The sequence below is a fragment of the Xylocopa sonorina genome, unplaced genomic scaffold, assembly GCF_050948175.1.
Source record: "Xylocopa sonorina isolate GNS202 unplaced genomic scaffold, iyXylSono1_principal scaffold0014, whole genome shotgun sequence".
NCBI lineage: Eukaryota > Metazoa > Arthropoda > Insecta > Hymenoptera > Apidae > Xylocopa > Xylocopa sonorina.
The window spans coordinates 2989461-3017339 of NW_027490090.1; the positions used below are offsets into that span (position 1 = coordinate 2989461).

The 27879-nt window shown below is 40.3% G+C and overlaps 1 protein-coding gene across 1 annotated transcript in view; it reads left to right on the forward strand.

Annotated features, from left to right (window-relative positions):
* Window positions 1-27879, forward strand: part of LOC143431832 (unconventional myosin-XV-like) — a 40387-nt gene that overhangs the window by 11020 nt on the left and 1488 nt on the right. Inside the window, exons 15-28 of the mRNA XM_076908786.1 lie at window positions 6-277; window positions 437-613; window positions 684-1131; window positions 1197-1978; window positions 2801-2905; window positions 3293-3765; window positions 4017-4301; window positions 4374-4585; window positions 4648-4843; window positions 4925-5912; window positions 6189-6431; window positions 24999-25369; window positions 26587-26890; window positions 27263-27658. Of these exons, the coding sequence (XP_076764901.1) occupies window positions 6-277; window positions 437-613; window positions 684-1131; window positions 1197-1978; window positions 2801-2905; window positions 3293-3765; window positions 4017-4301; window positions 4374-4585; window positions 4648-4843; window positions 4925-5912; window positions 6189-6431; window positions 24999-25369; window positions 26587-26890; window positions 27263-27658 (5252 nt within the window). The remainder of the gene's footprint in view (window positions 1-5; window positions 278-436; window positions 614-683; window positions 1132-1196; window positions 1979-2800; window positions 2906-3292; window positions 3766-4016; window positions 4302-4373; window positions 4586-4647; window positions 4844-4924; window positions 5913-6188; window positions 6432-24998; window positions 25370-26586; window positions 26891-27262; window positions 27659-27879) is intronic.

The following is a 27879-nucleotide window of genomic DNA, read 5'->3' on the forward strand; positions in this document are numbered from 1 at the left end:
TTTAGGGGAAACTGTCACTTGTGCTGTGGATTCTTGGACGACTTGCGAGGAATTGGCTAACCTGGCTGTCCACAATCATGGCGTGGACAATTCTGGATGGACTATTACTCTGTGGAACCAATTGGATGGTCCTGATGCAATCGTGACTGAGACAAATGGGTTTGATTATGTTCTGGACTTGATTTCTGAGATGGAACTGGCGCCAGCGTTCCCTGCTGCCAAGCACATGTTCCTGGAGCAGAGGAAGAACAGTTTTCCTCCAATCAAGAAACGAGAAGTGAGTAGTTCGTTAATTGCAGGCCCTAATGCTTGTCATTAGCTAGTTTTGGGCAGTAACTGGGCTGGATAAACGTATTCTCGCCTTGTTTTCGTCATTATCGTTGGTCATAGAGTACACAGCACTTCTGGATGAGCTTTTAACGCAAAATTCCTTCAGCATGCGCAGATAATTCGAGAACTAGAGCAGGAAATAGAGCCACCAGTCCTAAAAACCTTCCAACCACTCGAGAGGAAGCCAGTGGCCAAAGTGATGGACAAACCAGTGGAAGCAGAGATCCAATCGCCAAGGAGACCAGCTGTTCCACCTCCACAGCCACCAGTCACGAAGCCATCAGTGAGTAAACCAACGTCTACAGTCGTTAAAGCAAGAGTTCTTTGGTTAATCAAGGAAACTGACGCAGCAGGTCAGAAAGCAGTCCCACGAGGCGATCTTGGAGAGCACGATGGAGACTGGTTTGTCGAGGAAATCGGCTCTGAACGACAGGTACTTCGAGAAGGAGAAGCAACGCAGTCGCAGCTTGGACAATCTGCTGCAACCTGAAGTGGTGACGCCTCCAGTGAAGCTGGCGAACCTTGGTTTGTCCTCGTCCAAGCTGAACGAGCGTTACCACAGCCTCGAGAGGATTGGCGAGACCCCTGCTGTCAGCAACGTCGAGTACATGACGAGAAACGAGATTGCTCAGGAGAGGAAGTACAGCAGGATCAGAACAGAGCCCAATATCGAAGAGGAAGACCTGACAATCGACTTCGAGTACCCTGATATTCAGTCAGTGAGCCAGACTGGAAGGTCTGAGGACGACAAAGGCAGCTACATCAGGTCGCAGACAAGGTTTATCAAGTCTCAATACTCTGGTGAGTCTCTCTGAACCTTCTGAACCCTTCAATTGCAAAATTCTAACGAATCTTCCAATTTAAAGGCAAAAGAGCGCTTCCAGGCAGTCAATCAAGTCGTGCCTACATCGAAAAGAGCGAATATGGCGTGAAATCCTCTGCCATGTCAGACACAAGCGAGGCTCCATCATTGGCATCGCATGTCAGACGAGTTCGAGTGCCAAGTCAGGCGTCAGACGTCGATCAATTCTTGGACGAGCTGTTTATGCCAGTTCTGGATGGCAATCTCGACGAACTCTCTGACGCCAGAAGCTTGGCAGCTTCTATTAAGGGCACCAAGGACAGCAGGTACCAAAATGGCGTGGTGGTGCTTGGAGGACGCGAAGAAGAGCTGAAACTCGACACTGTGGAGAGTTTCATCGAGACTATGATGAAGAGCACTGAGAACGAGACGATAACAGCTCGAGAACTGTCAGAGAAGATCAAAGGGGGTGGAAACATGGATATACCCAATCCGAACGCGAGTTTCAACTTTGGAGGGATGACACAGGGCATGATGTCGCCTCCAATGATGATGCCAATGTTTAATACTCAGCAAGTGCCTCCAGCACAGAGCACAAGCTTGAATATGGGCCCTGGGTTCATGCCAATACCCATTTACAGCATGCAGGGACTCAGTTTGCCTCAGTATCCTAATTCACCGCCTAGTCAGAGCAACGACATGATGGCGTATCAGCAGAATCTGCAAAGAGCGTTCCTGCAGAGCGCAATGGCCCAGAATATTCAGATACAACAGCAGTTGCTGGCGCAGAATCAAGCTCTGCAACAGCTGCTGGTGCAGAGCCCTCAGAATTCGTCGCAGCAACCGGTGAGAATGTTATTCAGCGATGATTGGTTGAGTTTTAGGCCATTGAGCTTGAACGGTTCTTTGTTTGGATCAATTGAGACACTTTTATGTTGGTTGTTGGCGAAATTACCTCGAATTTAGTTGCAGTTCATCTTGCTGATCATGTTTTTGGGCAAAGTGTGTCAATTTTCATGGACTCTGAGTTCCAAATTTTGAACAGCACTACTTGGAGTAGTAAAGAAGCAGTTGGCAGTGTTATTTGAGGGATTTCAGCAATAGTTTCATTTCTACGACCATAAAACTCAAACCAATGTTAGAAACGCAATCAGAGTATGCAATAAATGGCGTTAGAAGCCACTCAGAGTGTCCAAAGGACTCCACTCAAGCTCAAAGGCCTACCCAAGTCCTCGTTCTCTCTAAACAACATATTCATCACGTTTCATCGTCTCGTCGCGAAGCCAGCGGCCATTTATTACGCGCGTACGACGAACATAACTCGACAGAGCTTCAAAATAGCGACGACGAGCCTAAAAACCGTACTTGAACCGCGAAATTCGAGTCTTTGTGCTCTAAACTTTGTCTGCTCGTCGTTTCGATCGTTTTGTCACGTAACTGTCAGCCATTTTTGGCGCTCGAGCCACGAATCGCGTCTCGAGAGTCATCCTGGACGCTGTAAAAACGTAAAACGCGCTCGAATCCCGCGAAATTCGTGGCGAATGCATGTTTAAATGTGATCACAGCGTGTTCTCGTTCACGAATCACGTAACTGGTACTAACACGAGCCGGTATTTTGGACGATTCTGGGCTTCTGAGCCGCATCGCGGCGTGGGTATGTGTTTCCAGGGCACGGCGTTGTCCGCAGGCCCCTCCAGTATGAATCTTGTCCCCCCAGCCCCTCAAAACGGTGCCCAAATTGGGCCCAATGATTCCATTGGACGCTACTCGAAGGTACTGATTTCATCTAACGACTCAAATTCACTAGCAATGTGTCTAAACGTTACTGTAACATCTGTCAGAGAGCATTAACTGGTTGTGGGAGGGTTTTTTCAAAAAACTAGTGGCACAGTGGTGTGAACGAAAGCAAGGTCTCATTGATGGACCCTTTAAAGAGACACATACGAAGTTTCGAGAGCTAATATCGAGAATTGCAGCAGTTGAAGGCTAAAGTGTAAATCCCAATAGAGCAGTTTTTGGTCTGCAATGGTTCACAGCACTGTGCACAGCAGCACAAATAAGATCTAGAAGCTAGTATAAAGTCTGTAGAGAGTTGTAACATAGTAGATACTCGAAATTGGTGAATTGGAGGGGAATACAGCAGTTGCAATTGGAATTTAGGTGTCCTTCAGAGAGCCAGAGGATGGAGAACTGTGGTCAACGGAGAAGCAAGGAACGCCAGCTCAGTCTTCGAACAATCAGCGTCAGGAATTGACGGTGAAGGCTCAGATTCATCGATCCCAAAGTCCACCACGAAAGAACTGCGAGATTGTGAGGAAGACCAGTGTGGAATATGCTGTGAGGAAGGTCAGCGTTGAGAGAAAGATGGGGGATAAGAAGACTTCTGGGCCCACAGACCAGAAGAGAGCTGGTTCTAATAAGAGTAATGTGCAGAGCAACTTTACGAACGTGTTGAGCGAGCTGAAGAACCGCAAGAGCAGTGTGGACAGCAATTTGTCCAGCTCGAGTAATAATAAGGGTGTGCCTCCACCGCCACCTATGCCACCGCCTTTGGAGTCCCACGATCCATCTGAGTCGAGGCCCTTTCTTGATCCCTATGGGAGAGCCAAGACTGTTCGCATTGGCAAATGGAGGTGAATATACCATTTACATGATTTTACCTTAATTTTAATTGCTTGAGTGAAGGCAAAGTTGTCAGCAAAGTTAGAATTCTCAGCCTTTTTGAGGTGAAGTGGGTTAAATGTTGGTCACTGAGTATGTAGCACTTCCTGATATAGTAGTTAAGCACTTGGACACTTTCAAAACCTGCAAAATAATATTTTTTAAGCCCAATAGAGTGAAAACCCTCATCAAAAGTTCATCTAACTGGTTTATCTTGCTTCAGATGGCCTCCACCGAGTGACATGAACGAAAGTCAAAGCCAGGACAGCTTCATAGAGTTCAAGCTACGCCAACAGCAACAGCAACGCAAGATCACACCTCAGTACCAAGAGTACAACCAAGGAGAAGGTGAACCAAGCACAGAGGGTGGCGTCGAATGGGAGGAATTCGAGATAGAAAACATCGTTGGCACAGAAGACAGCACAGCAGTGACTCTAGCACCAGCACCAGTCACCAAACACGAGAATGGCTACAAAGAAGAAGGCGAAAAGAAGAAGAAGAAATCAAAGTAAACCACCTAAAACTACCTAAAACAACTTCCAACTCCATCTTACCTGTCCTAACTCACTTGTTCTGCTAGATCTGGCCTAGAAGTGGGTGCACAGAGGCCATCACCAGGCAGTATAGGCAAACTTAAGCTCAGTTCAGAGATGAGACAGAGACTAGAGAAGGTAACAGCGAACCACAGCGTCAGATCCACGAAAACCACTGAAAAACCTGCTCTGCCACGCGAGGATGGCAAAGTGAAACGCTTGGAGGACAACAGAAAGCTGCTTTTGGAGCAGCAATTAGGTATTTCATTGCAAAAATTGGTGTTTTATAGGTTCAGAGGCTAATTGTGGTCTCTAAAACAGGTGGACGATGGGATGACTATGCTTCAACAGCAGACGACACCCAAAGCGTCACTTCCAAGGGCACCACAGACCTGATGACCCAAGCACAAGTGGTCAGGACTCAAATAGAGAGGATGGAGAGGCCTGTGCCACCTCCACTGCCTGTTACACCTCCTCAACCACCTAGTCCTAGAGGTGGAAGCATGTACAGCAACAGGTACAACCATTATGACCATTATTGCTCAACAAAACAGCATTTTCACAAGAGATTAGACACTAAACAACTGTATTCTTGCAGCCAATCAAGCGTACCTCAGCCAAGATCACCACCAGCGCCAGTAGAACCCAAATCTCGCGACTCTTTTCGCAATTCACCAGACTCAGAGTCCTTCGAGCACTTCTCGAAGACCCAACGCGACATGTTCAGCCAAAGCAGAGATATATTCGCGTCCCAGCAGCACCTTCGCGAGAGCCACGAGTACCGTGGCGACTTCGACAAGCCTCGTCCTGAGCAAAAGCCCAAAGACTTCTACAGCAAAGACAGCACAGACATGGCAAGCTCTGCAAGAGACAGAAGCTCAGATTTCGACTCTCGTCGCGACTTCAGCTCGGACATCTTCGATCCAAAGTACGTTCGCGACATCTTCGAGAACTCCTCGTCCAAGAGGGACCCTTTTGGCATGGCCAGGGACGTCTCACCAAAGTCCAGGGACAGCTTTGGCATGCCCTCGCCCAGGGATTTTGGTTTGATGCCAAACACGAGGGAGTCTTTCGCTGCTGCTCGTCAGAGTTTCAAGAAATTGGACGTCGACAGAAGGTCCAGCGTTGCTTCCACTCATCGCACTGACAAAATGGAGAGGATTGAGATCGAGGAGTGGCCTGAATTCCTGCGACCTGTGCTGCCTCCTGCTGAGAAGCCTGAGATCGAGAAGGTCCAGGAAGTGGTCAATACAAAGCTGTATCCGCAGACTTCCACTGCTCATTTCACTTACAATAGAGTCACGTGGACCCTCAGGGTCAAGAAGGAAGTGTTCGCACCCAATGAGACTCTTAACAGCCCTCTGGCACTGCATTTGGTCTTCTGCCAAGTGGCTTATGATGTCCTAGCCACGTCCAGTATTAGGATTACCAAGGAGGATAGACAGAATATGCTCAAAATGTTGGATAATTATGGGATTACCTTGGATAACCTCCAGAGTACGCAACATAAGATCACCATTAAGAAGAATGTCGTGGATATGGCCAAGCAGTGGCCTCTGTACTTTGCCAGGATTTTTCCTGTGTCGGTGGGTGTTTGATTCTTTTGGGTTCTGTTTTGGATTGGAGAAGAGTGGGGTTGGAGAGGTTTTGGGTGTGATTTGGGCAGGGTTTTGGGGTTTTTTGGAGGCTTTGATCTTGGGTTTTGGGTTTCGAGGTATGGTTTTTGGGGTTTTTGATTTGATATGGAGGGTGTTGTGGTGAATTTGGAGTTTGGTGGAAGTTGGAATTCTTTTTTGCTATTTCTTGTTTTAGGAATTGCAATTCTTCGAATTTTTCAAAGAATCCTCCATGTTTGCCCTCAGATCGGTCCTCAGCATCCAGAAACCCAGCACGTAGCAGTGTCCCACCACGGACTTCGACTGATAAAACGCACTCCAAACGGCGATCTGGTCATCCTGGAAACATTACCATTGGAAGACATCGTCTCAGTCAGTTCTCCACGCGTTGGTGTCTGCGTGATGCAGATCGCTTCCGGTGTGCGGCTGCCATTGCACACGAACCGAGCGCCACAGCTGACGGAGATGATCGGAACTTACATCAGACTGGTGAGCGCCATTTTTATTTCCATCTGAGCAATTCCAACCAATTTTGCGAACTGTAAATCGATGAAAATGACGGAAAACTTCGATTTTGAAGCTCTCGAATGATGAAAAAGACGGGAAAATTCGATTCTGAAGCTTTTCGAACGTGGAAAAGGGGGGAAAATTCGTCTTTGAAGCTTCTCGAACGTGGTAAAGGCGAGGAAATTCGATTTTGAAGCTTCTCCAACAGGGCAAAGGCGGGAAAACTCAATTCTGAAGCTTCTCGAACGTGGTAAAGGCGGGGAAATTCGATTTTGAAGCTTCTCCAACGGAGCAAAGGCGGGAAAACTCAATTTTGAAGCTTCTCGAACGTGGTAAAGGCGGGGAAATTCGATTTTGAAGCTTCTCGAACGTGACAAAGCCAGGAAAATTCGATTTTGAAGCTTCTCGAACGTGACAAAGTAGGGAAAATTCGATTTTGAAGCTTCTCGAACGTGGCAAAGTAGGGAAAATTCGATTTTGAAGCTTCTCGAGTGTAGAAAAGGCGGCAAAATTCGATTTTGAAGCTTCTCGAACGTGGCAAAGGCGGAAAATTCGATTTTTAAGCTTTTCGAACATGGCAAAGGCAGGAAAATTCGATTTTGAAGCTTTTCGAACGTGACAAAGGCGGGAAAATTCGATTTCAAAACTTCTTGAACGTTCCAAAAGCCAGAAAGTTCGATTTTGAAGCTCCTTGAACGTTCCAAAAGCCAGAAAATTCGATTTTGAAGCTTCTCGAACGCTGCAAAGTAATTTAAAGCGTTCTGTGTGGATCGTGATCGAGCAATTTCGCGATTTCTCGATCGATCCCCGCAAGAGAGCTCGAGGAACGCGTCTCGCGTCAGGAATGCAATTTTAATGGAAGCAAATAGCGACGAGTGACCCAAATCTCCAGTAATTACGGTTTTATTTCATCGTTTTACTGGCTGCGCGCGTTTCTTCAGCGTTTCTTTCGACGGATGTGGGTTAATATTATTTCAATGGATCAAAACGCGATTCAATCTGGTTTTAATTAGCAGTGGAAACGGGGCTCTGGCTCTGCGCCATTCTGAGCTCGCGTTCGATTCAAGAATTAATCAATGAGCCAATTATTTTAGAGGTTTCAGCTGAATTAGCTCCATTCATCCGTTGTAGAGTTAATTAAAGACTGTTCTGGCGAAGAGAAAACGTTTCATTTTATTAATTAATAATTATGCATCCTGTGAATACACTTCTTAATTATTTTAAATGATTTTTTAATTTATGTTATCTCAAAAGTTCATCAAAATATTTTTTTTAATCTTTTTCGAATTCTTTATTCTATTTAATTTGAAAAAAAAATTAATTATTTTCAACAGATTTCACTTATAAATTTTAAGAGAAAAGAAAAAAAATAAGCAACGCCACTCAGTCGAGGATTTTCCAATTTTCATACAAGCCACGCGTAAATTAATAAATAATAAATAGGAAACGGGGTTACGCGATTTCTAACGCGTGTCATCGCAAGATGATAAATCACTGGTCAATTATGAAGTCATCCTGTCTGCTTAACAGCTGTTGCACGTAACAAATGGTCCTCGTTGACCATTCTCAAACACACAACATCAAGAAAAATATTAATTCCAACCTCGAAACCTCTCCAATAATCACACTTCCGCTTGTAGATCATGCACAGTGCTTCCATCTGCTCGAAAAAAATCGAAAACACCAAAATCAAATTCAAAAATCGAACACAAGTGACATTTTTTCTAAATTACGTGCAAAATTCAATTTAAATTCCATTCCAAGCTCGAAATCTCTCCAATAATCACATTTCCGCTCTCAAAGCATGCACAGTGCTTCCATCTGCCCCAAAAAAATCGAAAACACGAAATTCAAATTCAAAAATGGAACATAAACGACATTTTTTCTGAGTTACGTGTAAAATTCCAATTTAAAAGGCTCGATCGTCTGATTGGCGATTATCGAGGAGGAGGCAGTTGGTATTCGCTGTTGTAGGAGTCGAAGACACCAACCACTTCCGGTCAGACGATCGTGCGCAGCGTCGCGCGATGTCGTCACCTTCGTTCGTGACAAAAGTGGCAGCGATTCGCTACCGGTTTTGCGCCTTTCGAATGGCCTGCGGTGCAGCGCGTTTACCGGAAAACTTTCACTGTGATTCCATGTTCATCGTTCCACTTGTGTCGTAATTTCGAGACTTTATTGGCCAGACGGTTGCTCGAGGCGAGGAATCCGCGGTTAATTCGATCGCGTTCTCGTTTCTTACGAGCTGTGCCTCGTTTTGCATAAATATGCGACCAACAGACGTTCTATCGTGTTCGTTGATGCCAAGATGGATTTAATGAGCTGTTGGTCGGCTACACTTGTGCAAATATTAGCGCTTTGCAAATGTAAAAGGAAAATATGAAGAGGATAGATTTATTTGAGAGTTTTAAGGTGCTATTGGAAACATTCGAGGCGATTTATCTTCGGAAAGAAATGGTATTAGCAGATCAAACTTGGCTCATTAGAAGGTGGAATCTTCCTCTCCAAAATGTGTTTTGGATCATCTGGATACGACTTCCGGTTTCAGAGATATCGTCGTTTAAACCTGATTGACCTGTATTGAGATTATATAAAAATTCAAAGCCCCATATCTCCAAAAATAAAAATAATTCTTTAACAATATTGGACTCGTTAGAAGCTGAGAACCTTCCTTTTGAGAATCAGTTCTGGATCAAATCGATACGACTTCCGGTTCTGGAGATATCGTTGTTCAAACCTGATTGACCCGTATTGAAATTAGAAAATTCAAAGGGCCACATCTTTGAAAATAAAAATAATAATTTAACAATATTTAACTCATTAAAAGCTGAGAACCTTCTTCTTGAAAATGAGTCTAGGATCATCTGGATACGACTTCCGGTTCCAAAGATATCGTTTAAAAAAGAAAGTAATCTTTACTCGGTTACTACGACTCGGACCTCTCACTCACACCCATTAATTTCCCTATCTAACCCGCATTAAAATTATAAAAACTTCAAACCGCAATATCTTCGAAAATAAAAATAATTATTTACCAATGTTGGACTCGTTAGAAGCTGCAAACCTTCCTCTTTAAAACGACTTCCGAATCATCTTGATGCGACTTCCGGTTCCGCAGATATCATCGTCTAAAGAGAAGGGTAATTTTTCCTCCTCGGACCTCTCTCTCGCACCAATTGATTACCCCATATAAAACCACCGATCGACCCGTATTAAAATTAAAAAAACTTCAAATCGTCATATCTCCAAGAATAAAAATAATTATTTACCAATGTTGGGCTCATTAGAAGCTGCGAACCTTCCTCTTGAAAATGACTCGCGAATGATCTCGATACGACTTCCGGTTCCTGAGATATCATCGTGTGAACGGAGGGGTAATTTTTAATCGATTACCATCTCTGTCCTTGTCGCACGACTCGGACCTCTCACTCGCACTCGCGCGCATTGACCCATATCAATGGACGGTCACGTGACCTGGCCAGACACGCGCCAGACAGAATTTTACTATTCGCGCGTACGCACTTCCGGTAAAACAGCTGATCGAGTTCATTCACGACCACCCCCACCACCTCGCTCGCCATTCAAACTTTGAACCGCCATATCTCAGCAACGGATAGAGATATCGAGACGAAACAAAAACTGGCGTCATCTCCGTTAAATCCTCTATCTTCTCAGGTACTTCAAATAACCTCATTCCTCATTCTCTCTTCGTAGCTGCGTTATAACGTAACATATGGAAAATGTATGTTTTAAAGTGTCTAAATTCGTGCATTTCGTGCAGATATCGAGTCGATTTCGATGAAAAATGTTCTTTAATGGTGTTTGAATGGAATGGAATGGTTTGATGGTTGTTTTTGTGGTTTTGTGGAGGATTTGGGATGCGATTTTATGTTTGAATGAAGGTTTTCTGGTGGTAGAGAAGAGATTTGGTGGATTCTTGGGGCAATTGTGCTTTTAAAATTGCGTTTATTAGTCAGAACAGGTGCACTCGTTGCGAGAAATCCAATCTCTCCGTTTCTGAGGTTTCTCCGTGCTGTGAGAAAAAATATCGACTGTCGACCAGAGTAATTACTCGACGAGGAAAGGCAAGATCGAACCGGTTAGGGTCAAACGATTCGAGAGAGGAAAGCTGTGCTTTTAATCGAGCAACTCTCTGAATTATTTTTTTTTTTAATTCCATTGCCAATTCTTTGCTACTTTGCTCGACATTTACTTCAGAAAATTGCAAGACAATTTTATCTAATTTATTTTCTTTTTTATTTGCCAACTTTAAACTTGATGTTGGCCAATCAGAAGGTCAGAATCTTCGCCTGGAAACCTAAAAACGTCGAATTTCTTCGCATTTGTGAAAGATGTCGAGTCGTTAGCAGTCGAAGTGGTCGTCAATTAAGGCGCTGGATATTCGAGAGAACGAAAATTTGAATTCCCCTTTTTTTTTCTGGCATAATTGCGAGCTCGATGCACATCGTTGGTCGGCTGGCAGCTCGCCGGATACGCACGCATTCGCCAGCTGAGGCTTGGCTTCTTCTCTCGAGCGATTCAGGGTTCAAGCAACTCGTGTTTACTGGAGAACCGGAAGTTGTTTGAATTGCTAATGGTTCTGGCAACGATCCTTCGCTGCAGGCGTTTTCTGGCCTAAATTCTATCGATTGTGTCCTTCGAGAACGCATTGCTGTGTCGCGTTGCGTGGAGCACCCACTGGGGCACCCATTGGAGCACCCTAAGAGGGTGCTGCGAGCACTAGTCGAGAGATATTGTGTTTTATTGTGTTTGGTGCTTTTAATTTGGGTGTTTTCTAAGCTAAATCGTACTTTTGGAAGTTAAATTTGTGCTTTTAATTTTGATTAAATGGTTTTCGAGTTTTTCAAGAATTTGTAATGCAGACTTGCAATGCAGATTGTTCTTTTGCTAGGCAAATTCGTACTTTTGGGAGTTAAATTCATGGTTTTACTTCTGCTTAAGTATTTTTTGAGTTTTTCAAGAATTTTGAATGCAGATATTAATTCAAAATTAATTCGTACTTTGATTAACAAATTTTTTTGAAATAACGCAAGTAAAAAATTTTCAAAAGGATGAATCTAATTCTCAAAACGATAAATGTGCTTTGCAAAAAAATGAATCTAATTTACAGAATGTTGAATTTAATATTTACAATAGAAGCACGAATTTAAAGGTCGACCAAAAAAAAAAAAAATCTTGGCAAAAATACTGGAAACACATTTATTTGACCAAATACGTGCAAATCGAGAAAAACATCGCCTGATTGGCCGTTAGAAATGGAAAATGTGTGCCCCTCGAGTTTTCCAAGAGAGTCGACTGGTCTTTCCGGTCACGATGGACGCGTCGTACAAGGAAACCGATTTCGCCTCGATTGCGTTCTCCTCGCGAAGCAAAAAAAAAAAGAAAAAACACACGCACACACGGTAGAATCGCGAGTCGTTAGAAAATTGCGAACAGGAAGAACGGCAGGCGAGAAAGCGTTGAAAACGTTTCGCGATGAGTCGAACGGAAATTGGATCGAGCTTCCTCAAAATGGAAGCCACTCGAGCAGCCGCTGTTTCATCAAAAGTGAGGGAAGCCACGAGAAACTTCGCCTTGCACAGTGTGTAATTTCATAACCAAGATCGTTTTGCCATACGTGCGCCGTTTTTTGTTAAACTGACTCTATTTGACACCAAATTAAAAAAAAAAAAAAATTTATTTAACATTAAAATCAACGTGAAAAATATTTTTATTTAATTTAGTTGATGATTTTTAATAGACTTACTGCTTCTTAAAAAGTTTTTAACTCAACCAGACACTAAATAAAAAAATAAATAAATTTACTTATTGACATTAAAATGAACATAAAAATTTTTCTATTTAATTTAAAGTTGTTAAGTTTTGATAGACTGTTCTTTTAAAAAATTCTTTTGTGGGGATATGAATTGAAATTCCTGCTGGGAACTGGTCATGAAAAGAAGCTGCACAAAAGAGACGTGATTCACGTGTGTTCGTGTAACATCAGCCGCACCTGTCGTTAACGGAAACCAACGATTTACGCTTGGCTCCATTTTCAAAGAGGGGCCAAGAGATCGAGGCCCATTATTGGCCCCAAAAACTCGCCATCGTTATTTTCTTGCTTTACTTTCTCTCTTTAATTATCGAACGGACTCAAAACCCAGAAAAAAAATTTTTTTTTTAATATTTCTTACATCTGAACAACTTGAAAAAAATTGCATATATTTTTTATTCCCTCTCAGAATTTGGAATAATTTTTTTTTTAATTTAATTTGAAGGTTCTCTTCTTCTTTGTAGTCTTCATATTTTTTTTATTAATAACTTGAACAAATTATTTATTTTCTACTCTCTTTTACAATTTAGAATAATTTTTTTCTTTTTAACTTAATAGTTTGGAATTTTTCTTCTTCTTTGTAGTTCTTCTTCATATTTTTTTATTCACAAATTATTAATGTTAATGATTGTGTTTTTATTAAGAAACAAATTTAATTCGACCAACACGGTGTCCCAATTTATTTATAAAAAAAAGAAGAGCACTTTATCAGTGATCGAGCTGGTGTTTCGTGGAGAAAGCGTTTTTCCTCGGTTCATTATGCGCATTTCGATCGACTGACGGAATGAAAACTGAAAAATGGAGAGAGGCTGGCCGGAAGGCGGACACGAAACAGGTCGACGGCACCGCGATGCTCTCGAATGAATGCATGTGGGAATCGATAGTGGGGATCAGACACACTTCGAGGCGTTCCATCTTCTTGCACGAAACTTCATCTTCGAACTTAAAAAAAAAGTTGAACTTTCAACAATTCCCTTGCGATTAAAAAAAAATTCTAAAGAACACTACAAAAAGAAGTCTAAAAATTATTTAAAATTGTAAGGGACAGAGTACCACAAAAAAAGACTAAAAATTATTTAAAATTGTAAGGGACAGAGGAACCAAAAAAATTTAACCACTGACCATAGCTTTTCGATTGAGAAATTACAAACAAAAATCCTAAATAAGAACATTATTATTTACACAAATATTTTGTAAAGAACAGAGCAAAAAAATGGAACCACTAACAATAGTCTTTTAATTAAAAACAAATTCTGAAGAGTACCAAAAAAATTCTGAAGGGCAACAAAAAAATTCTGAAAAGCACTAAAAACATTCTGAAGACTACCAGAAAAAGAAAAGAGAAGAACACATTCTTCAAAGTACAAAACAATCTGGTGTCTGATCTTACAAAAAAAATTCCTTCTCCCTCAATTTCCACAATTAACAACCAAAAACAACTCCAAACTAAAACCAGGGCCATCACGAATCATAATTATTCCCTTCTGTCGAAACGTAAATTCTGAAAAATTCTGAAAAGTACCACAAAAAAAGAGTCTGGAAAAGAACATTATTATTTACATAAATATTTTTTAAAGAACAGAGCAAGCAAAAAAATGGACCTTCAACAATTCTTTCTATTAAAAAAAATTCTGAGGAGCAACAAAAAAATTCTGAAAAGCGCTAAAAACATTCTGAAGACTACCAAAAAAAAAAAAAAGAGAAGAACACATTCTTCAAAGCACAAAACAATCTGGTGTCTGATCTTACAAAAAAAAATTCCTTCTCCCTCGATTTCCACAATTAAGAACCAAAAACAAGCTAAAACCATGGCCATCACGAATCATAATTATTCCCTACTGTCGAAACGTCCCATCGAGCGAGAATCCATCCAGAGTCAGAGTAGTTCCCTCGTCGATTCGCCTGGAAACGAAACGAAACCGTGTATCGAATGGCCATCGCCAGGCGGAACAGAGTCAGGTAGACGTCGATGGAAAGGCTCGACCCAGATATCGCTGGTGCCAGCGGCGAGGAACGGAGTGCGCGATCGGAAATCCGCGCGGCGAGTCGAAGAGGAACGCGCGCGCTCCTCAGTTCATCGACTGTCGTCGCGCGGCGCGCAACGAGCGTTCTCCAAACGCGCTCCTCCGCTTCCGCGTGCGTTCGCCAGCTGCGTCGAGCGCCTCGCGAGCACTGTGAGTGGATTCAGTGACATGTGATACGCGAGTTAGGCCTCTGTCGATGCCAAATCGTGCCAAGTCGACGCGTACGACGTGTATCGTGCACTTTGGTGCGACTCCTCGAGGTGGTTTGTGGTTTATTGCTTTTGGGGAGGTCGTTCGAGATGAATTAATACGGCTTTGGATCGCAGAATTTTTTTTTTTTTTGGAAGAAGCAGAGCGTTTTTTAATGATGAATTAGAAACGTTACACGTTACACAATCGCAATATTGTATGTGAATATTCATTTGTGAATTCTCTTTTTGCTGGAACTTGATCGCTTTTTTCACTTGAGAATTTTTTTTTTTTTTTGAGGAAGTAGATCGTTTTTAATGATAAATTAGAAACATTGCACAATCACGTTGTGTGGATTAAAAAAGGTTTTTTAGAACGATTTTTACCAAATTGCAGAGAATTAATTATAAAAATAGTGGAAGTTAAAAAATATTCATTTGTGAATTCTTCTAAGGAAGTAAATGATTTTTATTAACGAATCGTAAATGTTTATTGGTAAATTAAAGAACGTTCTTATTGAACAATTTTCCTGAGCAAGCAAATATGATTTTTAACAAATCGTAATTATTCAACTCTTTGAGCTTTGGTCATTTAAATACAGCTGACTGGATAATACCCTGAAAGATACAACTTTAAAAAATCATAACTCATTTATTTCTTGCAATAAACCACCAAAACTTTTTTATACCATAAACAAAATATTAATCTTCAATTGCATACTAAATTTTTTACTTTTACTTCAAAACAATTCTCTCCAGAATTATTAGAAAAAAAAGAGAGAGAGACAATCAGTACCAATAATTGAATAAAATAAATATTATGCAATTAATTTAGTTATAAAATAATGCTTTTATGCTTTGATATGAACTAATAAATAACTCTGCAAAAATTGATCCAAAATTTAGTGCAAAAGAAGTGTTTTTTTTATAAAAATAAAAATTATCATTTTGGTATGTTCAAGTACGTTTGACTTAAAATCATTTTCGATTAAAATGACCATAAAATTCTCATTCTGGCGGCAATTTTGAATCTCAAAGACATCAAAGAACACTCATAGAATACTTAAAAAAAATTCTGCAAGCCTGGAATGACTCAAATATCTTCCAAAATGTCGAAAATAAACAAATTAAAGAAATAAAAATATCTCAAAGCAAAATTGCAATTCTACACATAAAATTCTTTAAAAAATACCAAAAAAAACTTCACATCACAATTAAATCAACACAAGTTAAAACACTCACAATTTCTCACAAACTTTGCATCTGAGCAAACCAAAATCTGCTCTCAACTCAACTGAAAAGCCTTACAAATCGACTATTAAGTTCCTCAGCGTCTTATCGCGAGCAGAAAAGAGCGTGTTACGTAATTAACGACAGAATTAATCATTCACGCAGCCCATTGCGACGTCTGAAAAAAAACGACCAACCAGAAATCATTTCTTCAGCATCAGAAAAAATATTTTGCATGAATCCAACGAATTATCGATGAAAAAAAAATAGAAAAATATTGCTGGTCGCTCGTCTATGTTCTTCTTTTTCTATGGCTGAAGGTGTTAATTAAAGCAGGCCTTTTTTCGTCTAATTAGCCTCGAAGCTGATTATTTCAGTGGAAGACGCTCGATTCGTACGATTCTCACGCGGTTGGCAATTAGAGAATGACAGAACGTGTATTGTTTGATCGTGTTTGTGGTCGAGAAGAGAGAGAGAGGCTCGTTAAGAGGCCGCCTCGGTCGATAATTATCGCGATCGTGCGTGCATCATCATCTGGGCTCGTAACTGTATGCTCGAAGGGGTCTGCTAGTTAAATGGCGCGTGACTTGGATCGAGAAAACCACGCGAACAGCTGTTCTTTCGATTTTTCAGACGAATATCTACTGTTTCGTGGTTTTACAAATTTTTTTTTGGCGAGTTTTGCATCGAGAAAACGATCAGAAGATTTTTTCATCGAGTTTTGGATCGAAAAAATGACGCCACGAACAGCTGTTCTTTCAATTTTTATGTGTTTCGCGTCCTAAAAATTTTTTTATCGATTTTTGGATCGAGAAAACGATGCGACAACCAGCTGTTCTTCGATTTTAGAAACGTAGCTCGGTTTTTCGCGTTTTGGAAATTTTTTTTACTGAGTTAAAGAAGGCTGACGCTAGGGTGAGCTAAGGGTGCTCGTTACTATCAAGCAAATATTTTTAAAAAATTGATTTCAAGCAAATTCGTTCTTTTGGAAATTAAATTCACTCTTTTGCAAATTCTTCTTCTGCTTAAATCAAAAATCTGCTTAAGTAATACAAGATAGTAGAAGACTGACAGAGCTCAGGGTGACGCTAGGGTGAGCTAAGGGTGCTCGTTACTATCAAGCAAATATTTTTAAAAAATTGATTTCAAGCAAATTCGTACTTTTGGAAATTAAATTCACTCTTTTGCAAATTCTTCTTCTGCTTAAATCAAAAATCTGCTCAAGTAATATAAGATAATAAAAGACTGACAGAGCTCAGGGTGACGCTAGGGTGAGCTAAGGGTGCTCGTTACTATCAAGCAAATATTTTAAAAAAATTGATTTCAAGCAAATTCGTACTTTTGGAAATTAAATTCACTCTTTCGCAAATTCTTCTTCTGCTTAAATCAAAAATCTGCTTAAGTAATACAAGATAATAGAAGACTGACAGAGCTCAGGGTGACGCTAGGGTGAGCTAAGGGTGCTCACTGCTTCCAAGCACACTCGCAGAACCGATTAAAGCGCATACTCGATCCACGATTGGTGTCGTAACGAATCGGTTTCGCTGTGCCCAGTGTCATGGCGAAATCGCGGTATTCGTGTCGCGAGGGCTCCATTACAGAGCTGGTGGACGTTGTTTACCTCGACGTGCTTCTCGTCATTCCCCACCAATCGAGCGTTCCTCGAATGCATCAGCCACGCGCTTGCGCAATCGATCCAGGCGTGTCCTGCTCGAATATCGATTACGCGCCTGCGCAAAGCTGTTCTACGAGATTACCTTCGAGCAGAGGAGCGTCAGTGATCCATCGATCGTCCTTGGGGATCGAGAGCTTCGTAATGCATCCTGCAAATAGAGCGTTGCAATTTTTTTCTGTACGAATGGTTTTTCAAAAAATTCTGTACTCGTTTGTTATAAAATTGGGAGTCTGAAATTTTATTATTGGGGTGTTATCGAGGTTTTTAAACGGTTTTTGAGTTTTATTGTACTCGTTATTTATTAAAATATTGAGAATTTGGAATTTTATTATTTTCATGATGAGTGAATGCTATGGAATTTTTTTAATTCGTTGAAGTAATCATTTTGAAGCTAAATATCTAATAATTTTCATGATTTTAATTACAGTGAAATATAAATTTTAAATTTGTAACAATTATAGTAAAAAATAATGGTTAGAAATATTATTTATTAATTACTGAGTTCAACGATATTAAAATATTCACAAAATTGTTTTCATAATCAAACAACTATAAATAACGTCAACGCAGATTAATTAATTATCGCACTTTTCTAACTGACAATTTTCCTAATTAATTTCAAATAACATTCAGCACTGTTTTCATATGCAATTTAATTGTTAAAACAGCTTCCACTTGAGATAGCCATCTTTGAACGAGCTGAGAAGAATAGCCATTGATTAGTCATCAAGTTTCAACAGCGTGCAATTTGCATGCGATGCAAATTAACAGTCAGCCAGCGAGTAAAAAGTTGTGCATTAAAAAATTGTTTGTCGAATCGAGGATCGACCATGCGAATCGCGTTTTTTAGAAAAGGAAGTCGAATTTTAAACATTCATCGTTACTTGAACTAATTAACAATTTTTTTATTCGCATAAGAAGACCAATAAAAAAGTAGTTTCTCAAAATTCTGATACTAAAAACCTTCCATTTGCAATATAAAAATTTAAAATGAAAGAAATCTTCAATTTGGCTTTTTTCTGACTAAATTTTGCTAAAATTCTTTTTTCATTTAATATTCTCAAAAATAATATAAAAAAAGTTGAAACTAAAATCTTGCAAACCCTTAAAATTTTATTTTCTGATCACCATCAACTCTTCAAACTATAATTTTCACTTAAAAACACCAAATTAGAGCTAAGCAAAGCTAATTAGTCACGTTTTTTTCATTTTTACATTTTTTACAAAGAAAAATACATCTTCATCTTCGACTGGTTACGCAAACGAACGTAAATAGCTAAAAAACGAGCGTAAAAATAGAGAGACTGGCTACTCAAGGCTGAAATTATAATTTCAAATCCATCAGGTGCAAAGTCACAGTGCAAACGACGTTCGCAAACTCATCTCGCTTGTCCGCGAGTCGACTCGCGAGCAAAACGAGATGTTTTGTGGGTCAGAGGGCGCTGGTTTCGTTTTATTGTGACACACTGACTGGATTCAGCTTCCTGCATCTCCAATCTAGTGGTTTTCACTTAATTCTGGGTTTGTTTCAGTCAGAACAAGCGAGATTTACTTCAAAATGCAATTGAACAAACTTAATCTATAAGAAATTGAATAGTGAAGAAACTCTGTTAAATATTTTAACCAATTTCGTTTGGTTTCGTTTTATTGTGACACACTGACTGGATTCAGCTTCCTACATCTCCAATCTAGTGGTTTTCACTTAATTCTGGGTTTGTTTCAGTCAGAACAAGCGAGATTTACTTCAAAATGCAATTGAACAAATTTAATCTATGAAAAATTGAATAGTGAAGAAATTTTATTAAAAATTTTGACCAATTTCGTGTTTTCTATTCAATTTTAACTTAAGTAAGCTTTATGTGATATAAAATATGAATTATTAAAGTAATTTCCTGAAATATAACTAAAATTTTCATTTACAATTAGTTAGAATTGAGATTTTGGTTGAAATGGGGCAGACAACTATGTTGGAGCCATTTTGTAATAAGAACAGAGCAATCCAATATTGCCAATTAAAATATTTGAATAATGAAATAAGAGATATTAAAGCAATTCTCTCAAACATCACCAAAAATCTAAAATAGAACCATTTTACAATAAAAACAGAGCAATCCAATATTGTCAACGAGAAGTATTCGATTAATTTAACGAATAATCGAATAATTTAGCAGAGTATTCGACTGGTTCTCCAGAAGGCGATGGAAAGAGTGAATTTTTAATTAAAAGCGAGGATACACCTTTGTTCGATACCGAACGTGCGAGTTTCCATGAAAGCGGAGGCCTTTCTCATTCGCTCGATGGCACGCAGGAGAGTTTGTTAGCGCGAGATAATTGCAATGAAAAGTGTGCATTGTTCCATGCTCCCACGACGAAGCTTCTTCCTACATTTTCTCACGAGCGCCCCCTCTTCTCTGATCCATTTAAATCGCGCGCACTCTCGCGAGGGAGGCTCTCGAACGACATCCATTTTGGTACCCAAAAGAATCATATTTGAACGTAGAAAGACGTAAATTATATTTTTTATTATTGTTGCAGGCTAAAAATTAGCCAATTCTCTTCGAAAAACGATAGTTTTGACCTTAAACTTGCCCTGAAATTTTTTAAATTATGCAAATATATGTATTTTTTTTTTTGTAAATTCATTTTTACAGTGTCAAATACTTAATTAACTAAAAATACTCGCAGTTTGGTAATTTTAAATATCCTCAGACCTATATTAAAGCAAAAACTGCTTGTGCTCCAAAAGTAATTGCATCGAAGCCACTAATTTTCCTCTCCGATTAGTCAGAAATTTTCGTCCACAGAATTCCTCCACCTCTCTCTAATCCTCTACAAAGTATAATTAATCAAGTTTCACCGCTGAGTTCCCTCTGTTTCTTTTCATTTTAATTAGTATCGAAGCGCCAAGCCAATTGGTAGCCAAGGAAAGTCTGGTTGGATCTTTGGTTGAGGGAATCAGGGTCAATTATATTCCACGATTCGTAATTTCATGCGTGTTCGTCGTGCTCGATGGGTTGTATTATTCAGAGCTTCGAGTCCCGTAACTTGAGCCACGCGTCGCCATTTCTTCGAAGCCACTTATTTCAGTCGCCAGACGTCTCTGGGGTCGTTAAAACCACGAATTGCCACTGTTTCGCGTCTCTTTTCTGCTCGACAATAGTCCAAACCAAGTGCACGGTACGATAGAACCACAAAAACCACAAAACTCGACCCCAAACTCGCAATTGTAGGTCAATATTTGGTGCACAACAGCAGAATGACCATTGCAATTGCATTGGGGTCGCTAAAAACACGATTTACCACTGTTTCGCGTCTCTTTTCTGCTCGACAATAGTCCAAACCAAGTGCACGGTACGATAGAACCATAAAAACCACAAAACTCGACCCCAAACTCGCAATTGTAGGTCAATTTTTGATGCACAACAGCAGAATGACCACCCCAATAGCAATGACAGCGACAATTTAAGTGCTAACGAGCATCAGACGACTGCAAATCATGGAACGAGAGGTCTCAGACACTGAGGGAGTCTTTTCGAGAAGACTGTCGAGCAATTGGGCAGAACTGCCCACGACACTGCGCAAAAAGACGAAGCACAGGCCAGAAATCTTGTCGCAATTCGTGGACCCTGCAGAGACATCTGAGAACGAGTCGAGGAAGCTCGAGCCAAGGCCCTTCAACAACGTCCAGAGGATCGTCAGAAGGTCAGAGTTCCTTCGAAAGTTCGAAAACAACGATTTGACGACCTGCAAAAGGTCAGAGCAAGCCTTCTGTCGCGTTGACGAGGACTACAGAAGGCACTACGAGGACCAGGAGCCTAAAATCGATCGCAGAAGGAGTCTGAGCAACCTGGCAGGCAAGTTCGAGCACAGAAGCTTCTCAGACGACGATCGCAAAACGAATTCCCCTGACAGTCTTCTAGTAAAATCCTCAGAGTCTGACCTGAGCAGTGACGAGTATGGCCAGACTGACGACTCTGGAGCCTTCTTGGAGAAGGCTTCCAGTCGCGAAAAGGCTCCAAAGAGCGAGCAGAAGAACAGGTTCATCAAGTTCTTCGCCAAGGACGATGGCAAACGCAAGAAGAAGGAGGAGAAGAAGGTTTGCAGCGACTCTGGCCACTTGGACGTGAACAAGAACAATGTGAAGCTGCTCTGCAGGGCCACAGAGTCTGCTAAAAAGGAGACCAAGCTGCTCAGCCAACAGAAATTCGAGTACGAGAATATACCAAGGATCGATGTGTCCAAATTGGACCAAAAGCCTTTTCTAAGTGCGATGAGCAGCTCGTTGAGCCAGACCCAATTGGAGAGACCCCAAATGCAGGCTGCAGATGCAAATGCAGAGCAGTTGAGGCAGGAGGAGTCTCTGAGAGCTGAAAGCAAGCTCAGAGCCCAGTCGCCAGGCAGGTGCAAGCAAAATGCCAGGGATTTGGCTGTTAATGACCTGATACAGGACTTCTACGACTGCGAGCAGATCTCTAACGAACGAAAGGTGTCCAAAATGGAGACCATTGCTGAGGAAAATGGAGATGGCAGTAAACTGAGTGTCAGGGAGATTTTGAAGAGGTTCGAGGAGCTCAGGACGCAGAACGAGACGCAGGTCGAGGAGAAGGCGAACGACAAGACTCTCACCACTATTCAGGAGACCTTGAAGAAACTCGACGAGAAGGTCAAGAATTACCAGGTCAACATTCTGTTCTTGTCCTCGATTTATTCAATCCTATCTGACTCTGCTTGCCAGATGTAGCCGCGTAGTTATTTTTGAGGCAGTTTCGTGTCCATTGGGTTTGTTTTAATTGAGTTAAAAAATTTTGAGAACCAATTTAAGTCTTGCAATGACTTTTTTTTAGATTTTGTAATTGTTTTTATGTAACCAAACTGCTTAAAAAAATTGAGCAACGTGGGAAATTTGGTTGTATAACGCTTGATATCTGAGATCTGCGATTTTTATTCAGTTTTTCCAATTAGAAAGGCTGCAACTGTGATCTAACCTCAAATTATAATCATTTAAAGCTCCATACACAACAGTTGCTAAGAGAAAACGGAATTTGACAAACACAAATGCAATTCTTCTTCTGTCGAAGTCGTCAAATATAGTTTTAGGATCGATAACAGTTGAATTTTCCAATTAGAAAGGCTGTAACTATGATCTAACCATAAACTATAGTCAACTAAAGGTCTATACACAACAGTTACTAACAAAAAATGGAATTTGACGAACCCAAATGCAGTTCTTCTTCAGTCAAGAGTCACAAAATATCGTTTTACGATCGATAACAGTTGAATTTCGCATCGATTGTCCTCGATATCGTCGGAACAGGTCTCGTACGACCTCGAGAGATCGATTTCGAGACGAATTTCCAGCGTTGTGAAATCCTCTCGGCGTGAGGAGGGCTTTACCGTTAACCGGATGATACGAGTTATCGAGAAGGAATGCGAGAGTCCTGCATAGTCTCGCGTAATCGACCTTGTTCGCCTCTGAGCACTGTGTCGAGGTATTAGCGAAACGTTAGCGATGATAAAGGTACCGTAATGGCGGCTTCCGTCGAGCGTGACGAGCGCTGCGCGTCGAAACGGAGGGAAAATTGAATTATGCCTCTGCGACACTTGATTTTATCGAAGTATTCTTTTTTTTTCTGGTTGTATTTATGCGTTTCAGTGCTTTTAAACTTATTTTGATGCTTTTCTTGGGGTGTTGGGTAGCTTTAGAATTTTTTTTGAAGAAGGAATATTGCAATTTCTACAATTTTTCTTCAAATTTTCTCAATTGCTCCCATTTTTCATCAACTTTTGCCAGTTTCTTCGATTTTTCTTCAGATTGGTCTCTCAATTTTGCCGTCAAATTTTTTGTTTCCAACTTGAAACTTAAAATACCATCAAGTTCATCAATAGCAGTTTAACTTAACAAATTAGCACTAATCAACAAGAAAGTACATTCTCTACATAAGAAGATCTAAATATCCCAACCAGAACTTTCATAATTTCATCAGGAAACAGATCTAGATCAACGGAAATAGTTTCACTTTCAAAGAAATAAGAAACCATTTAGATTACTACTAAATAATAAAAGAAAAAATAAAAACCCAACAAAAGCACTGCTAAATAACGAAAAAAAATTAAAAGACCACCAAAACCATTAGCAACTAACAAGAAAAAAATAAAAACCCACCTAAATCACTACTAACTAAGAAAAAAAAAATAAAAAGGCCACTAAATTGCTAATAACTAACAAAAAAAAGAATAAAAACCCACCAAAATCACCTGCAACTACCAAAAAACCAGTAAAACCCACCTAAGTCCCCAACCACAGCACCCAACCCAACGCATTTCGATTTCTCGATCCACTTCCGCTCATTTCCCTAAACCCACGTGGGCGCCAGCTCGTCCTGGTTCACGCCAAGCCTTTTCTACCATTCATTTTCTCTTTCCACTCGCGTTTCCTGCTTTTCACCAGCCTCGTATCGCGTCCATCTCTCAAATCAGCAAACAGATTCCACTGCAAACGATTCAAGGCTTCAGAAAAGTCATTTTGAGTCTCCAAATCGTTCTCAAAAGGTTTAACAATCGTCGAACGATGAAACAAATTTCGCTGAAGGCGATTCGAGGCTTCAGAAAAGTGCTTTTGAGTCTCAAAATTGTTCTCAAAAAGTTTGATAACCGTCGAACGACCCGTGACAGAGATTTTCCATTTTTTGTCGAACCCAATTCGCGTTGCAAACGCGAAACTGCCGCTGCAGAGACGGTTTCAAGCTCTTCTGGATGAGAATTCGTGGCATATGCACCCGTGAAAGTCGATTTGTGGACACAAATCGTCGTTTCTTTCGTCCACGAGCGCAATCTTCCTCATTGCTCAGATGATATTGCAGTTATCTGCAATTTTCTGTTATTTACCGAGTAATGAGCTGTCGTTTGGCCTGGGAATAAAAGCAAACGCTGTTGGGTTCTCGTTTCATGGATTATTAGATGGGTTTTTGTGAGGTTGAAATCCGAAAAATGATAATTTGTATGCGTTGTTCATTGAAATTTTAAAATAACAAATTTTTGGAATTATTACTTTGCTACTCTGCATTTGCATGTCTTTTTTGAGACTTTTAAGTCCCTCAGATCGAGTAGAATTCCCTTAGCACACCCGTTACACCGATAAACCAGACCCAGAGAGTGTGCCCAAGCTCGCGAGATAAGCAGCTGCTGACCCTGGCCCACATAATCGTTAATGCATCGAGATACAACTCACGAGTTACCCTAATGGCCGTTTTATACCATTCACTCGATTCTCTTCGTCCTATTTATCAAACAAATTACTCGAACGTTTCCGTCTTTCGAGTACCACTTCGAGCCGTCGCCTACTTTATCGACACGCGACTCTCGCGTCGCAATTAATGCATTATTCATTCTAAAAATGGTGCAATTTCGTTTCTTTTTTTTGTCTCAGAGGTTTGAGAATGTTTGTTTTAATTTATCAATGTGTAATTTGATTATATAAATTTGTTTAACTAAAATAATTTACTATTTCTGCTGCTTTTTATCAGTTTTTTCTCGTCAAAACGCTGAAATTGGGCTTTCTAAGAGTGCAATTTTTTAAATAAACGACTGGTTGGGTTCCAGGTGGACCAAAAACCACAGCACAAGCAGAATCACCACGAGAACCACGTGTCGCAGATCACGAAATCGATCCAATCGCAGACCAACCATGCCAGCACCAATCACGTTCAGACTCAGGCCAACCACGTGGTCGTGAACCACGAGAATCACGTGACTGTGAACCGCGTGGCCAATCACGTGTCGGTTACCAATCAGACGAACCATCAGAAGAACCAACAGAACCAACGACTGAGCCCCAATCAGGAATGGAGGCAGCCTGAGGACAATGGCAGGCAGCAAGAAGATGGCATTTATGAGAGTGGACCTGTGGTCAATGATGGCAAACATTCTTTGTTGCAGTACGCCATGCTGAATTTCAGACAGAGCACTGAGAAGTTGGTTTTCCTTTTTTTTTTTTTCGTTGTTGTTTAGGATTTTATTAAGGGTTTTTTGGGTTTTGATTGGTGTTTGTTTTGGTGGTGGATGGTTATTGGGGTGTTTGAGGGTTTGTTGGATGGCTGTGGAATTCTTTTTCCAAAGGATTTGTGGTTTCTTCTTTTTTTTTTTTAATATTTGTTGATGGATGGCAATTGTGAAGTTTGAGAAGCTCTTGTTGGATGGCTCTGTGGTTCTTTTCTGGAAGCTTTGTGATTTCTTCTTTTTCTCAATACTCTTGATGAGGCCCAATTGCAAAGTTTGAGAAGCTCTGCTTTCGTTTTTGCCCTTTAAATAATTTTGCAATCTTCTCTAAAAGCTTCATAATTTCTTCTTTTCTTCAACATTCACAATTACAAAATTTAAAAAACTGTTCTTCAAAAAAAATCGTCAAATAAACAAAACCATTTCTCTGCATTTATTTCTCGCAAAGCCCCAAAAAAAGACACCAATTAAATTACAAACGCAAGCAGCACAGTCCTCTAAGTCCACTGAAAGTGAAGAAATTAAGGAAACCACTTTTCCCAAAACAAGACCGCACGAAAGAGAGAAATAAAAGACCAAAGACCACAAAGTAAAAGAGAAATTAGCGTTAAAAACTAATTAGCGACTGTTACGCAAGAAACACAAGCCAGGTCGTGTTGAGAAAGCATAACGCACTTGTTAAACTCTCAAAGTGCCTTCGACCATCTTGGTGAACGCTTCTCAACCAGTTCCTCCTCTTCTTTCTTCTTTACAACACGAGTTTTTTCCTTAAAAGTGCTAAAAAAAATTCTACAAACATCTTTGCACCCTCCAAAAAGACTATGCCAAAGAAGAATCCAATAAACCACCAATGAACAGGTTTTTAAAATCCTTGTGCGTCCTCAAAACATTAAACTTTAAATTATTTACTAAAAATTCTAAGATGTGGAGTATTCAAGGCTAATTACAGCTAATTGGACCAGTTTTTAGTGCCATAATTCACAATAAAAAGTGACTTTTTTAGACCCCAATTTAAATGGCCAGCTTCAACTTTTTCTTATTTGCAGTCACATTTTTTAGTGTAAATGGTTTTATCCTTTTTGGAGTGCAATTAATAAGCATTTAGACTAATTAAATGGTTTAAATAGGTCCTGCAGTGTGTTTAGAAATTTTCTAGGACCATAATTTAATGTTGAAATGTCCTGTTTTGCAGATTTGAGATGCTGAAGACAGCTGACGGGTCAATAAGTGGGTCACTGAAGGTGATCGAGTCGCTGAAAAGCAAGAAGAAGAGCAAGAAGAGCAAAGGACAGCAGGATGGAGCTGAGTGGACTTGGAAGGAGCAAGTGGACCTTGTAAAATACTCTCCAGTGCCTATCGAGCAGAGTTTGCTGAGGCTCGATGCTGATTTAAGTGCCTTGGCTGTGGAGTGCTTCTTGTGTTTGATGAGATACATGGGGGATCAGCCTTTGCCACCTGATACCAGTGAAGTTAAATGTGTTTACACCATTCTGATGGTTAGTTATTGCATTTACCCTTAACTAATTACATTTTTTGCCTTTCTGGTCTGCACAAGTTGGATTTACAATTGTTGTGACTGCTATGTCCTCTATTGGAGTGTCAGTAGTGGATGGAACTCTTAGTAATCCCTCTAATTAATCGTGTTCCTGGTTTTTCTGGTCTGCACAAGTTGGATTTGTGGTTGGTCAGGCTACTATGTTGCATTTACTCTTAATTAATTGCATTTCTGACTTTTCTGCTCTGCACAAGATGGATTTGAAGTTGTGTCAGTGGTGGTGAAATGCGTTTACGCTATTCTGATGGTTAAAATTACAGAGTGTCCTTAAAAATTGTTGCTCAAAGCATTAACATTGCAATTTTTGTTTCAGCATTGTCACAAATACGAATTATTACGGGACGAAGTCTACTGTCAGCTGATGAAACAGACAACAAACAACAAAAGTCCAAATCCTGACAGCTGCCAACGTGGTTGGAGGATTTTCAGCATCGTCGCGGCCTACTTTACCTGCAGCGACGGTTTAAGGCCATATCTGACCAAATATTTGGAAACTGCAGCGTACGACAAGAGAAGAGCTTATCACGGAACGGCTACAGTGTGTCTACAAAATCTTAGAAAGACAGTTAAATACGGAGGAAGGAAGAATGTGCCAAGTGTGGACGAAATTATGGCAATTAGCGCAGGAAGAAATGCCAAGAGGCAGATCTATAGATTGCCAGGCGGAACTGAGAGAGTTATTAATACGAAGTGCACCACTGTTGTACAGGTAAATTTGGTTTTTTTTAATTAATTATTAGAAATTAGAAGAAAAATGAGAAAACTGAAGAGACAAAAAATTCAATCACAAACTAGATATCAATTAAATTGATTACAAAAGCTTCTTAGAAATTAGAAGGCAACAATTGAAACGCAATTCTTTCATTAAAAATTATTTAAACACACTTGCAACTTTTAATAAAATAAAAAAATTAAAAAATTGTCAAATTA